Here is a 13988-nt window from a genome sequence, read left to right on the forward strand (position 1 = left end):
GCTGGACTGGCCAAATTCAACAAAGGCTCTGAGAAAACAGGAAGTTGTGTGTGGCTGATATGCAAGAGAGTCCCCAGTCATGTCCATGTGGCTTGAGAATGCAGTGCATGGCTTTGTTTCAGCTGGGGTTTTCTCCAGACCCTTTTAGTCAGGCTAATAGTAAAATGAACTTTGTACAGAGAACTGCAACATTAGTTTTCCATGGAGTCCTGAACTCCTCTGATAGGTACTGAGAAGGGTGCAGGGCAGGGTGGAAATCCAGTGTACTTCTGTGGAGGGGTTGGGGGGCAGACTTTGGACACTGGCCTTGGGGAGGCTGAGAGCTGCCCTCCAGAAGCATCCTGGGCTGGCCACGCTGTGGGAAGGGAGGGGAGGAGGGAGGGGCGTGGACAACTAGTGTGGTTATCCTGACTCTGGAAAACCTCCTTTATTATTTTTGTTTTGTTGTGTCTATCAGTCAACATTTTTCTTTAAATCAACTCATTTTTTTTTCACTTAAGTTACTTTTAAAAGGAAAAAACTTAGAAAATAACAGAACACAAATGGAAAATCAGTAGCATTCACCCAAGCTGAAGGTAATCATAAAAACAAATATAAGGCAGGTATCTCTCTTTTCTCTCTCTTTTTCTTTTCTGTTTGAGAAAGCTGATCGAGAGTGATTCTCAGAATATCTGTTGGCTCGTCCCTGGAAAGTAGGCTAGTCTGGCCATGGTCGTTGTGGGCTCTTGGTGAAAGGTTGGGTGTCTCTTAGAGATGGGGGTCATGGCGGTTATGCTGACATCTGTGAGCGCTCACTGCTCCATGTACATGGATGCAAAGGGATACCTCACCCACTGGTTTCCTCCAGCCTGATTTGGGCCTGTCCAGATTCAGAAGCCAGTGTGGGCAGCCAGGAGGGCCTGGGTATCCCAGTAGGGCTGCGGGTGGTGGGGGTGGGGCAGTCCTTCCAGGACAACTATGGGATGCAGGGCCAGGGAGCCACAGGGCCTTTCCGGTCAGGCAGGACTCCAGCTCCAGGCCGGTGCTTAGGCAGCTGTGGAGGGCAGGTTGGGATTGATCCTGCAGATGGAGATGGGGCTCAAGCTGCAGGTAGAAGTAAGAGGCCCGGGGAAGGGAAAGGAGGGATTCATAGACAGGGAATAGACAGATCCTGACAAACCCGTCCTTCAAAGAATGTGTCTGTCATTGTTATAGCTGGATTTATACGCAAGAGCTGAATTTAACAACTTTAGCATCTCCCATAGTAGGGTTTTAATTATCCCCGTGGCTACTATCTAAGAATCACCTGTCTCGGTGCTTCGTCCTGGGGTAATCTCAGAGACATGGACAATTTTTCCAAATGGGGAAACTGAGGCTGGGGGAGGTAAACTACTCCCCTCAGGCCATGGGGACAGACTGGAGCAGTACTTGGTCTGACTCCAAAGTCTATGCTCTTGAAAGCTGTTGTGAGTGCACAGTCCTTGAAGTGGCTCAATACTGACAATGTCCAAGGCACTAGGTGGTGGACATGGCCCCCTGCTCCTGGCCTGGCCACCCAGGTCCCCTCTGAAGCCAGTCAATACTCACCTTTTCTTGAAACTTCTCTAAGGATACGTCTTATGTGTAGATTTACACCCCCCCCCGCCCCCCGCCACAATGGCATTCTACCATTTGCAGCATTTTCTTTTTAGCTGAGCAATGTGGCAAAGAGTTCTGGTTTCCTATCAGTTCTCATCCCCCCCTTTGCTTTTTAATGGGGAGCCCAGCCTTTACCAGCTTTTGCTGGCAGTCCAGCCAGGGCCTGTTCCCAGCAAGAATGGGTAGGTTCCCCTGTGTTTGTCAGCCTCCTAAGAAACTAGGAGTTTATTATAACCTGGATCCAAGTGGCAAGACTATAAGAAACCAGCAGGCTTTAGAATAAAAAGTTGCACCCACATTGGTCACTATGTTTTGGTAACAGCCAGTGGGGTCCTTTATTCCCATCCGTGCTTTCTGCCTGGCGGTGCACTCCTGGTGGCCTGCGGGCAGGACCTGGTCCTGGAGATGGAGATGGCCCCTCAGCTGGAGGTGTGCGGACTCAGGGCTGGGAGCTCCAGGGCAGAGGCTCCTCATCGCCCACTGGAGATGGAGTTTGGGGTGTGAGTGTTTGAGGCTTCTGTCCTAGTACAACCACCACCAAGCCTGCTGCACCTTCCCAAGAGGGCACTCAGGTACCCCCTCCCCATCACTGTGCACTCGGTGACCGCCCTTCCCCATCCATGCCCCACCCCCCGCCCCGCCCCGTGCTGTCATGGGGGTGGTTCTGCTTTGAGAGGAGAGGAGGAGGTGGAAAGGGGGCTTGAAGGAGAAGGAGAAGGAGGGAAGGAATGGGGGCATCTTGGGAATCTGGGGGCTGTGGGCCAGTGAACCAGATTATGCCCCCAGAGATCTAAACCTGGGCAGGGGTCAGATTGCTAGCATGTTGATGGCAAGATTGCTTGGCCATGATGATGGCCAAGCCTAGGCTGGGGCTGTGGAGACACGGAGGCATGTAGGCCTGGTCCCATGTCTACTGAGGAGACAGGCCCATCTGTATCCAGTAGATCATCACAGCAGGAGCAGGCTCAGATCCTGTTTGCAGCTTCTGGAGGCTTCTTGGAAGAGATGGGCCTGGAAGGACAGGTGTGTGTTGGGTTGGGAAGAAGGGATGGGGCAGGGGAAAGTGGAGGAGATGGAGCAGGTGGAGGAGATGAAGGTGGAGGAGATGGAGCAGACAGACCTGGAGGGAAGGAGTAGAGGGCATTTGGGTGGGGGCATGGACAGTGCATGGAGGCACCCATGTCAAGTGGAGACTGAGGAGGGCCCTATGGGAATTCCTGACCCTCAACTGGACCTGGGAGGGCACAGGGTGGGTGCAGGTAGGGGCACGGGGGTGCATAATGACTCCAACTTCCTCACATCCCCACCTCCTGGGCCTCTGATCCTTGAGCAGTGGGTGTTATGCGACCTTGACCAGGAGAGTTGCAGCCACCAGCAGTCCCAACACCAAGGGAGGCCAGCCGCTTGGCAGGAGGGCAGACCCTAAGGAAAGTCAGAGGATTCGTGAATGAGAGAAGTGGGAGCATGTTCCTCACCCTGACTCTTTAATGGCAGGTGAGGTGTCCCCAGGCTGCCCCCACATCTCCCTGGTTTCATCATCACCCCACCCCGCCGCCCTGTTCACCTGCCCCAGCGGCACTGGCCTCCTGGCTTGTGTTCAGTGTGATCCCTCACAGCCCCTGCCCAGCGAGGCCTGCCCATCCCCAGCCAAGTGCCCCCAAGAGCTGCCACCTTGCCAGCTCCTGGGTGACCTTTGCCCCTGAGATGGGTTAGGGTGGGGGCAAGGATGTGTGTAGGGGAGGCTGACAGAGGAAGGAGTCCTCACGTGGCCATGGAGCCTGGAGGTAGCGTGTCCAGTGGGCAAACCGCCAGCTCCTCTGGCCCTCAGCCTCCCCATCTTAAACAAGGCTGCACCCATCCACCGGCTCTCCAGCCTGTGTGGTGCCAGGTGCCATGGGATGTCAGGGACTCCAGATGTTCCCAGGCTCCAGGGACAGGAAGGAGCAGGCGGCACCAAGTGGCTGGCGGGGCACCCTGGTTACGGCTCTGCAGGCCCCCATCCCCTGCAGCTGCCTGGAGGCACACCTGAGGGTGTCGTGGTCAGCGAGGGGCTGAGTGTGGGTGTCTGGGTGCTCAGGACACCGTCGTTGGTCTCCTGGAGAATAGGCAGCAGGGTGCTGAGGAGCCCATCGTTGGCCTCTGGCACGATGCCCAGCAGTTTGCACATGAGCTCATACACGTGGACGCTCTCGAAGGGTTCCACCTCCAGGCCCTTCTTGAAGCTGGGGCCCACCGCCCGGAAGATGGTCTTCATGTCCATGACCTTATTGTCAAAGCCATGCTCCCCATTGTTGAACTGCACGTTCACTCTCTGCCAGGAGGGAGGGTCCTGAGTGAGTTTGTGCTGACCCTTCCAGCCCACCCCACCCTCTCCGAGGAGCACCACCTGCCGGGCCGCGGGTTGCAGAGGACGGCTGGAGGGAGTTCAAATGGGGCCGGGGTGGGAAAGATTCTGAGCCTCCGTGTCTTTGAATTCTCAGCCCTAAAGATCAGTGGCCCAAAGAAGGAGCCTCAGTGGAGACCCAGAAACATGAATGGAGACCCACGTAAAGGGGGCGGAGCTTCAGCCAAGGACGCGCTCCTTTCCATGGCTGGGCGCCCACTCATCAGTACTTCCTTTCCTAGAATCCTGCCCCTGCTCTGCATGTTGCTTCCCTCTCAGCCTCTCTGAGCTCTCTCTCCTCTTCTATGTCACTCTTACAGCTAGCCTTCCCACTTTACCCTATACACGCACGTGCACACACAAACACGTGTATCCATGCACACCCATGCACACAGGTACGCAACACATGTACACACCCCAACTCCTGTTGCATAGTGTGGGTGTGTCCCTTTGGAGGCTGACACGCCTCAAGTTGGGGTCTGACTAGAAACAGGGGAGTGATTTTTACAGAACTGGAGAGAGACTCAGCAGGGCAGAGATGTGCCTGCACCCTGGAACTCACCCCGTGGATGACGTAACCCGGGTCACTGTACATAAGCAGAGGGGTGACCCGGGAGTGATTGGCGTAGTGGAGGGATTTGGGGAAGAACTCCTTCTTGTAGACGTGGAGTCTGGGGTGGGCGTCCTTGAGGGCCTCGTACACCTTCTCCAGCATTCCTTCCTTGGGGAGCAGCATCCCGTTTGGTCCATAGTCTAGGAGCTCAAACTCAATGTCCTTGAAGCTGAAGTTGGAGACCTTGTGGAGTTCCACCAGGTCGCTGGCCATCTTGTTGACGGTGGTCATGCCGTGGTCGGACACAATGAGCAGGTTGAGGTTGCTCTCCAGGCCGCTCTTCCTGATGCTGTCCCGGAGGTAGCCTACAGTCCTGTCCACCTGCATCACTATCTCCTTCCTCTCCTGGGACTCGGGGCCATACCTGTGGCCCGTGGAGTCCGGCTCTCCGAAGTAGAGGGTGACCAGGTCCAGGCCCTCGTCCGTGAACCACTTCATCACTGTGTCGATGTTGGCCCTCCACTCCACCTCATTCTTATAGTTGTGTAGGATGCCTTCCTTCCGGCTCAGCGTCACGGCTTCGCCTTGGTAGGTGACGTTCCCGCCGGGGTAGAAGAAGGAGCCGGTCTTCAGGCCCTGCGGGGGGAAGGTGGCATCAGAGTCGAGGGCCGCCTCCCACTTGTCCCCCGCTGAAACATCTGCCCCAACTGCCTGCCCCCAAGTCTGCCCACTCAGCCATCCCTGCTCCTGACTGCAGCCACGGGCCTTTGTATTTTCTGAAAGACCTTTCATAGCTCTTATCTTATGTTATTAGGGCTGATACTGATTTTATAGAGGAGAGAGCAAGGTGCCCAGTGGACTCAGCACTGATGAGATAGTGGATATAGAAGTGTCCCCAGATATGCTGTGTCCTCATCGTCACCGTGGCCGGAGGTCACAGCGCTGCTCTGTGAGCTCTCGCTTCTGACCTGCAGCCCGATGTCTCCTGCCATGCGTCCATCAGCCCCTCCATTGCCTGCCCTTCTAGCCTTCAACCCGGCCATCCATCTGTCTCTCCATAAACCAATTGCTGTTTTGTTTACAGATCCATCTGTCCTTGCCACCAGCTGTCCACTGCCTCAGGTCATCATGTCCACCTTGAGATGTCAGTTCTCGGCTATGCTTTCTGCAAGGGAGCCTGGTGTATGTAGCTCCTTCTGAAGTGAGGGGACTCAGATGTGAGTGGACACCCTGCCTGTGAAGTTTATTTTGGGCTCACCTTGAAATCATCCATTGAGTTTGTTGTCAGGAAGCCCAGAGCATTGCAGGAGGCTATGGTTCTGGGTTTTTCACTGGGATGACCCACCTCTTACTTTCACCCTTTAAAATTTGACTGCCAGGCCCTGAGAGGGGAACCAGGATGAAGCCATTTCATTGTTCCCTGCCTGTTAGTGGACTGACATTACTTTCCCTGAGGCCCCCTTCTCCCCAGCACCGAAGCCCAGTTTTCCATCCAGTCAGGAGAATGCAACAATCCCTCTGGGTCCCAGGGAGGACAGGGCAGCCTGTGCAGCCACTGGTGGGTCCCCATAGGCGCCCGGCTCCCATCTCCCATGCGGCCCCGCTCAGCACCTCTCTATGCTGGGAGCACTGAACTCCCGGGTCCTGCCGTGGATGTCACGTGGTCATGCCGTGGCCACGGCCTGCTCGGCCAGGTCCCCCTCCCGCCTGCTCCATCTGTCCAACTGGGTGTGGGTGCAGCGTTACCTGCCTCTGGGCGGTGATCCAGATGGGCAGGCTGCCGTTGTCCCACCATTTCTGGATGCCCAGCGTGGTGTGGTAGGGCCACTTCAGCTTGCTGCTCGTGTTGTAGAACATGTTGTGAACCACCCCGTGATTCTCGATGTATTTGCCTGTGGGATGGCAGAGCGGGGTGGTGGGAGGGACGGCACAGCCAGGGCAGGGGGCAGGGAAGCACCTGTGGCTCTGGGAGCTGGGCTGGGCCACCACAGCCACGTACCCTGGCCCAGAGATTCTGCTTCCACTTTGAGTAGCTTGTCCTGCCGCTGAACTCCCACAAAGGCATAAATACACATGTTCCAGGATATCGTTTGCAGCCTCGTTGGTTTTAGCAGGAGATTGGGAGCAACCTGGCTGGCTCTCTGGAGAGAACTAATTAAATCAATTATGGCCCAGCCATGAAATGGAATCTCAGGCAGGAAGATAAATGAACCAAGAGAAGGTGTCTTTTTTAACTTGTTTTTTTCAGGACTTCCCTGGTGGTCCAATAGTTAAGATTCCGCCTTGCAATTCAGGGGGCGTGGATTTGATCCCTGGTCAGGGAACTAAGATCCCACATGCCACAGAGCAGCTAAGCCCGTGACCCGCAGCTACTCGAGCCACAGCTAGAGAGCCTGTGTCCGGCGACAAAAGATCCCACAAAAGATCCCTTTGTTACATGACGTAACAAAGACCTGGTGTACAGCAACTAAGACCTGACACAGCCAAATAAATAAATTTAAATAAATAAATTTTTAAAAACCACAAAAAGCCCTCAAAGCACTATGCTCTATTGGAAACCTTGTGCACTGTTGGTAGGAATGTGAAACGGTGCAGCTGCTATGAAAAACAGTATGGTGGTTCCTCAAAATTTAAAAAAAATTTTTTTCATGGCAATGCCTCCATGTGAGTTCAGAAAGTAGAAAAAGAGGGGTGTTGAAGAGTCCACTTCCTTCCTTCATATTCCCCATTGTGATGTGGTAAGTAAGGAGGTGACATGCAGAAGGGAGCACCAGGGACCTCTGCTTGCGTGTGGAAGGGGCCTTGGTCATGAAAATGCTGGTGTGAGAATAAGCTGTCTGTACGAGTGACATGCTTTAAAGTCATGCTTCCCTGGCAGCTCAGATGGTAAAAAAGATCTGCCTGCAATGCAGGAAACCCTTGTTCATTCCCTGGGTTGGGAAGATCCCCTGGAGAAGGGAATGACAACCCAGTCCAGTATTCTTGCCTAGAGAATTCCATGGACAGGCCATATGGTTGCAAAGAGTGGGACACGACTGAGCGACTAACACTTTCACTTTCAAAGTTATGTCCACCCAGAGCCTCTGAATGTGACCTTGTTTGCAAATAAGGTCTTTGCAGATGTCATTAGTTTTGTTAAGATGGCGGCATCCTGGGGACTTCCCTGGTGCACAATGGTAAAGAATCCACCTGCCAATGCAGGGGAAAGGGAAAGTGAAAGTCACTCAGTCGTGTCTGACTCTTTGTGACCCCATGGACTATACAGTCCATGGAATTCTCCAGGCCGTAATACTGGAGTGGGTAGCCTTTCCCTTTTCCTGGGGATCTTCCCAACCCAGGGATCAAACCCAGATCTCCCGCATTGCAGGTGGATTCTTTTCCAGCTGAGCCACAAGGGAAGCCCAAGAATACTGGAGTGGGTAGCCTATCCCTTCTCCAGGGGATCTTCCTGACCCAGGAATTGAACCAGGGTCTCCTGCATTGCAGGTGGATTCTTTACCGACTGAGCTACTAGGGAAGCCCTCCAATGCAGGGGACATGGGTTCAATCCCTGGTCTGGGAAGATCCCACATGCTGCAGAGCAACTAAGCCTGTGTGCCACCACCACTCCTGAGCCTGCGAGCCACAATTACTGAGCCTGCATGCTGCAACTACTGAAGCCTGGGCGCCTAGAGCCTGTGCTCTGTAGCGAGAAAAGCCCCACAATGAGAAGTTCACGGCACTGAGTGAGGAGTAGCTCCTTCTCACTGCAACTAGAGAAAGCCCACGTGCAGCAATGAAGACCCAGTGCAGCCACAAATAAACAAATAAATAAAATATGTATAAAGAAAAGATGAGGGCATTCCGGATCAGGTGGGCCCCAAATTCGATGACCGGTGTCCTTAACAAGAAGAGGAGAGATACACAGAGGGGAGATGGCCGTGTGACAGGGGGCAGGGATTGGAGAGCTGTGACTGCAAGTCCAGGATCGCCTGGGTCCCCGGAAGCTGGGAGAGGTGGGAAGGATCCTCCCTTCCACCCTCTGGAGGGAGTGTGGCTCTGTGACACCTGGATTTTAGGCTTCTGGCCTAAATAGAGCAATGGTGGGTTTGAGGGTGGCTGGGAGCAAGCAATGGAAAGAGCAGGAGCCTCAGGCTCAACTCTCCTGCTTTTCTGAATCCTGGCCACACTCACCTCCACCAGAAGCCCTCCCGGGTTGCCGCCCTGGGTGTGGTCCCCATTTAAGATGAAACCTCCAGGTGTTTTTTTATCTGCCTTCTATCGCTTGCCACCGACGGTAAGGGTTCCTGACACCCCCTGCGGCCGTGTCATGTCTGCCCAGTCAGGGTGTCCCCTCCTTGGCCTCACCTTTGTCCTTGCACTGTGTGCCCCCCGGGTCGAGGCTCCTTGCCCGCACTGTGGTTCGCTTTGTGGGTTCCCTGGATTCTCAGCTGCCCCCCCACAACCCCAAACCCCATCTGAGGCCAACACTCACCAGTGACCAGAGTGAAGTGGCAGGGGCTGGTCAAGGTGATGAAGGCCGGGGTCATGTAGCGAGCTTTCACCCCGTCCAGTGCCATGGCATCCAGGTTGGGGGTGTCCACGTCCTGGTCATAGTTCCAGCGGAAACCGTCGAAGGATACCAGGAGCAGCTTGTTCCGGGAGGCCTGCTGGCGGACGGGCGCCCCTGACGCTGGAGCCAGGAGGGTGGCGAGGGCCACGGCAAGGAGGACAGCTGGGGCTCCCATGATGGGTTCTCCAGAGAGGCAAGTGCTGAGGGAAGTTTTCTGCTGAGGAGCAGAGCAAAGTCCCAGGGTCACTGGGCAGCTCTTATCCTGCGCGTCTTTGAACCGAGACTCTGCACGAGCCTCAGAGAGTGGCCCCTGGCTGCTGTGTCTGGACCACCCTGGGCCTGGCCCTCGGGCGCATCTGCCTTTATCGACAGCGGCTCTTGATGCCCCGCCCCCTTCGTGCACAAGTGTCTTTCCAGGGAGAATGGGGACCATTCTGGAAGGCGTGGCGAGCAGAACCGACTCATTCCATTGGGAAAGCCTGTGTCCCCACCCCAGCTCTCATAGCAACTCTGGGTCCCTGTGCCGGGCTCACTCTGTCCCAGAGCACCCGGATGGGGACCCTTCCTCCAGACCATAATATGGGGAGGCCTTTGGGCCAGGGCTGTGGGTTCAGGGTTCAGGAGGCTGGCCTTGTCTATGGGGACCCCCCAGCCTGGGGGAGCACCTCTTCCCCTTCCTGCCCATGCTAAGGGGGCTCCTACAGTGGGGCAGGCAGAGCTCCAACCTGGATTAGTGCCTGCAGTGCCCTCCCTCTCAGGCCTCAAGGACCCCCAGAGGGTACAGGCATGGGCAACCTCACTGTTGGATTTCACCAGCAAGATGGTCAGAAGTGTGGCCTCCCTGTTACACTGTGCTCACGGACAGGGCGGTGTCGGGAGCGACCACTAATTTCATCGTGCAGTTTTCTGTCTCTCTCACTCACTTTCTCTCCATCTGTCTCTTTATCTCTGTCTCTGTTTCTCACTCCCTATGAAGCATGTTCTGCCAGCCAGGTCCCATTCTAAGTCCTGGGGACACAGCAGTGAAGGAGACAGACGGTGTCTTGGCTTCTTTCAGTTTGGTTGGGGACACACAAAATGAATCAACAAGTAAATAGTGAGAGTCAACAGAAAGAAAGAAACCAGGGAGATAAGATGGAGCGTCTGTCTGGCACGGGGGCACCAGATGGGTGGTCAGCCAGGGCCTGGTGAGAGGATGACTGTGAGGGAGTGATCCTGGGGGTCGTCAGTCGGGGGAGTGGATCGGGGGCAGACGGGAGGGTGGCAGGCGGGTCCTGGGGCCTGGGCTGTGGTATGGAGTTTGGCATCTTCTGCAGTGCAGGGGGGAAATGCCGTGGGATGGTTTTAAGCATGGAAGTGACATAAACTGATCTAGCATTAAAAACAAGAAACTTCACTCAAGCCGTTCCATTTGCAGGACTGTCAGCTTGACAAAGGAAGTGGGGGCGGTGCTCCACAGGGAGGGGACTGCTGGTGTCCAAACCAGGATGGAGGCTGTGGGAGTGACAGGTGTGGGTAGTTTGGAGGTTCTCCTGGAAGGATTTGCTTCCAGACTGCATGTTGGGGAGACAGAAAGGGAGCAATCAAGGGAAATGTCCAGGTTTCCTGCCTGGAAAGCTGGGGTGATAGTGTCTTGCAGCTATCCCATAGGGTGGTCAGAGATCAAAGGGCAGGTCGAGGGCAGAGCATTCTATCTTGGCCACGTCTAGTTGGAGGTGCCCATGAGAGATCTGAGGGGAGGTGTCAAATAGTTGGTATGACCCGAGTTAAATTGTCTTCAGCTGCTGACCTGCTGAGGGTGGTTCCACCTAGGACTCTACTTGGCTGGTGAGAGGGAGTCTTATCAGGTGATCCCCATGGTCTCAGGGCCACCCACAGCCTCCTCTGCGGTGAGGCAGTGAGGCACCCGGGGACAGATTCTTGGGCCCTTTCCCCCATCTGAAGGGCCACACCCCGGAGGGATCCACACACAGTGCCGCCCCTCATGAGCCTTTCAGAGGCTGGAGTCCAAGAGATGGACATAGTCCCCTGCATGGACTTCTACAACCAGGATATGTAGTGACTGCCCTGTGCTGGCTTTGTGCAGAGCTGGGGCACAGAGGGCAGGCTTTCCTTCACTGAACTTATGGCCCGGAGCTCCACCCATGGTCCTGTGTGAGGAGCTGCCAAATGTACTAGGGAGGAAGTGTGGGTGTCTTAGGAGAGGGCAGTGGGGACCACATTCATTCTAGTGCTGGAGTGAGGACCTGAAAGACCATCTGAGGATTCAACATTTCACACTGTGCTGTGCTGAGTTGCTCAGTCATGTCCCACTCTTTGCGACCCCATAGGCTTCTCTGTACATGGGGATTCTCCAGGCAAGAATACTGGAGTGGGTTGCCATGCCCTCCTCCAGGGGATCTTCCTGACCCAGGGATCGAACCCAGCCTCCCGCATTGGAGGAGGATTCCTTACCGTCTGAGCCACCGGGGAAGCCCATGACTACTAGAGTGGGTAGCCTATCCCTTCTCCAAGGGATCTTTCCAACCCAGGAATCGAACCAGGGTCTCCTACATTGCAGGCAGATCCTTTACTAGCTGAGCTAACAGGGAAGCCTGCATAGATCTATAGGATGGGTTTAGCTGGGAGATGTGTGGGCAAGAAAACCTTCCAGGTAATGACGGTGATGAGGTGGAGGAGGGGACCGACCAGGCTTGAGGCTGGGAGGCAGGCCTGGGGGATGCTGGATTTTATGTTAGTTATTCTAATGTCTGTTCTCCTAATATATTTTAATGTGCATTATTCTTCCTTTCGTCTATAATAAAATGTCTGCCAAGGATAAAGACTACATTTCCCAGCATGCCCTGCAGTACAGTTTGGCCATGTGAGCATGTCCTGGCCAATGGGTTGAAAGAAAAAATGTTATGTGACAGCCCTCAGTCTCCTCACAGTACCAGCTTTGCCCCTCTTTGGATGCTTCCTCCCTCTGGTGCCTCAAGCTCAGAAGCTGCCCAGAGAACTGATGATAAGGGGCGCTCTGAGAGAGGTTACACAGAAGGAACCTGGTCCCCCAAGGCATCCTGGGCAGCGTGGCAGGCTCGCCTTGAATGGCTCAGCCCCTGGGGAACCCTCGCAAGGGAGAGTTACACACACTGTCTGCTTCCATTTCCGTTATTTGGGTTTTCTGTCACTCTCAGCAGGACCTAATCCGAGGCGATAATAGGATAATGGCCCTAGGAGGCACTGCTGGGCTTTAAGCAGGTGGAGTGACATGATATGCTGGCTGCTGCGTGAGGGTTGGGAGGTGGGAGGTGAGTAAGGGGCTAATGCAGTGGATAGGGGTGAGACCGGGGCCGGGGGCAGAGGGGCACAGACCTGGGGTATGTAGGTGGTGGGTGGGTGCCGGATGTGGGGAGGGAGGGGTCGCTGTTCTCAGTGCGCTTCCGCCTGCTGGTCCCCATCAGGGATGTGGAAATTCCCTGTCTTGTTCACCCTCTCCTGCCGCCGTGGCTTTCTGGCCTGAAGGGGGCATGAAAGATCTGCTTCCTGCTCTCAGCCAGACTTAGGGTAGTTCCTCTTTTTTTTTTTGACTCTGTACCTCACTCACATTTTGTCACAGGGAGCTCCTTAGCTCACCCCCTGTTAGTTTCCTTTTTATTCCCTGGTCTCCTAGAGCTTGTCAGCAGAAAGAGAGTGTGTTGACTGTAGCTAACAGTTATAAGGTATCTCTGCAGACCAAACCCTGGGCTTCATTCATGATCTTGTTCAAGCTTTTCAGCATTTCTTGGAGGCAGGAGTTAGTAATAGCCTCACTTTACGCGTGAGGATACTGAAACAGAGAGGTTTAAGGTCACTGAGCAAGTGGAGGAGCTGAGACTTGAGCCCATGTGGTGTTTTGCCTGCAGAATCCCCCTTGGAAAACTACTAGATCCCAGTGACCCCAGTGACTTACCAGACACTTGGGATCTTCTCGTCAGGCTTTGGGGCTATTGATTTTTTTCTTTAAAGAATAGTGCAGCTGTGAGTATCTTGGTATCACTGACTTTTTCCTTTTCTTTCCCATTCACATCATTTCCTTGGGGGACAGTCCTTAGCAAGGGGTTATCAGACAAAGGATGTAAAGGCTACTTGGTTCTTATAATCAGATTGCCATCAGGATACTAGCAGATAGATGCTAGTACTGCCTCTGGCCCACTGTTTTCATTGGATTTTATTTTTTGTTCCTTTTGGGTGACTTAGCAGATGTGTAATGATGTCTTAACATATTAAGCCAGAAAGGCTTAATCATGTCACGATTTCTTATCTTGAGCTCTCCACGTACAGATGCTTTATCATCTCTGACCGTTGATCCAGTGGTCAAGTGATCACTGAGTCTTAGGGCTTTATTCTCTGTTTAATTTGCAGTGTATATTTTGGGGAAGATGCACTTCTGGATTCTATTTTCCATAGACTTCCATCATTTATATTAATATTTGTCACTTGTAACTTTCCCTGCCCTCTTGCGTGCTGGTCATTCTTTAGGTAGACTCAGAGCTCCCTGCAGGCAGGGGATGCCATATTGTTCTTTGCTGGTGTATGCCAGCCCAGAGTATGTTCTCAATGTATATTTGTTGAATATGAATAAATGCATTTAAAGGGAAAAATTATGCAAGTATCTAGCATACTTTCTGGTTAGACAAAACCTTTAAAAGTATAAACGTATTTTATGATAATTTAGGCTATGGAAGAAGTGCAAAGAAGTAGAGAGTTAAAAAAAAAAAAAAAAAGAAAGAAGTAGAGAGTTCCCATATACACCATGCCCAGTTTCCCCTATTATTAACATCTTATATTATGTGGTATTTTTGCATAGTTAATGAGCCAATATAGATTAAGTCAAGGCCTGGTTCCTTGAGAGGCTGGAGGAT

The 13988-nt window shown here is 53.6% G+C and overlaps 1 protein-coding gene across 2 annotated transcripts; it reads right to left on the reverse strand.

The window, feature by feature from the left end:
- Window positions 1-397: 397 nt before the first annotated feature.
- Window positions 398-9454, reverse strand: ENPP7 (ectonucleotide pyrophosphatase/phosphodiesterase 7). Of its 2 annotated transcripts, none has more exons than XM_061144624.1 (6): window positions 9028-9454; window positions 6300-6445; window positions 4563-5189; window positions 3643-3928; window positions 2925-3039; window positions 398-2097 (listed from the first exon to the last, which is right to left on the reverse strand). In XM_061144624.1, the coding sequence occupies exons 1-5, from the start codon at window positions 9278-9280 to the stop codon at window positions 2957-2959; spliced, it is 1395 nt and encodes a 464-aa protein (XP_061000607.1). In that variant the 5' UTR covers window positions 9281-9454; the 3' UTR covers window positions 398-2097; window positions 2925-2956. The 2 variants fall into 2 exon arrangements, with proteins under 2 accessions (XP_061000607.1, XP_061000606.1); XM_061144623.1 differs by having other exon boundaries at window positions 398-2628.
- Between the last annotated feature and the right edge of the window lie 4534 nt (window positions 9455-13988).

This window comes from Dama dama, chromosome 5 (genome assembly GCF_033118175.1).
Source record: "Dama dama isolate Ldn47 chromosome 5, ASM3311817v1, whole genome shotgun sequence".
NCBI classification, from domain to species: Eukaryota; Metazoa; Chordata; class Mammalia; order Artiodactyla; family Cervidae; genus Dama; species Dama dama.

What these genes read in the sequence shown, in the direction of transcription:
- ENPP7 (XM_061144624.1), bottom strand. Translation starts at nt 9,280, where the DNA reads ATGGGAGCCCCAGCTGTCCTCCTTGCCGTGGCCCTCGCCACCCTCCTG. An exon ending in CGGGTTACGTCATCCACGGG is followed by an intron (nt 3,929 to 4,562) that starts GTGAGTTCCAGG and finishes CCCTCCTGGCAG; the next exon opens with AGAGTGAACGTGCAGTTCAA. An exon ending in GCTGACCACGACACCCTCAG is followed by an intron (nt 3,040 to 3,642) that starts GTGTGCCTCCAG and finishes GACTTTCCTTAG; the next exon opens with GGTCTGCCCTCCTGCCAAGC.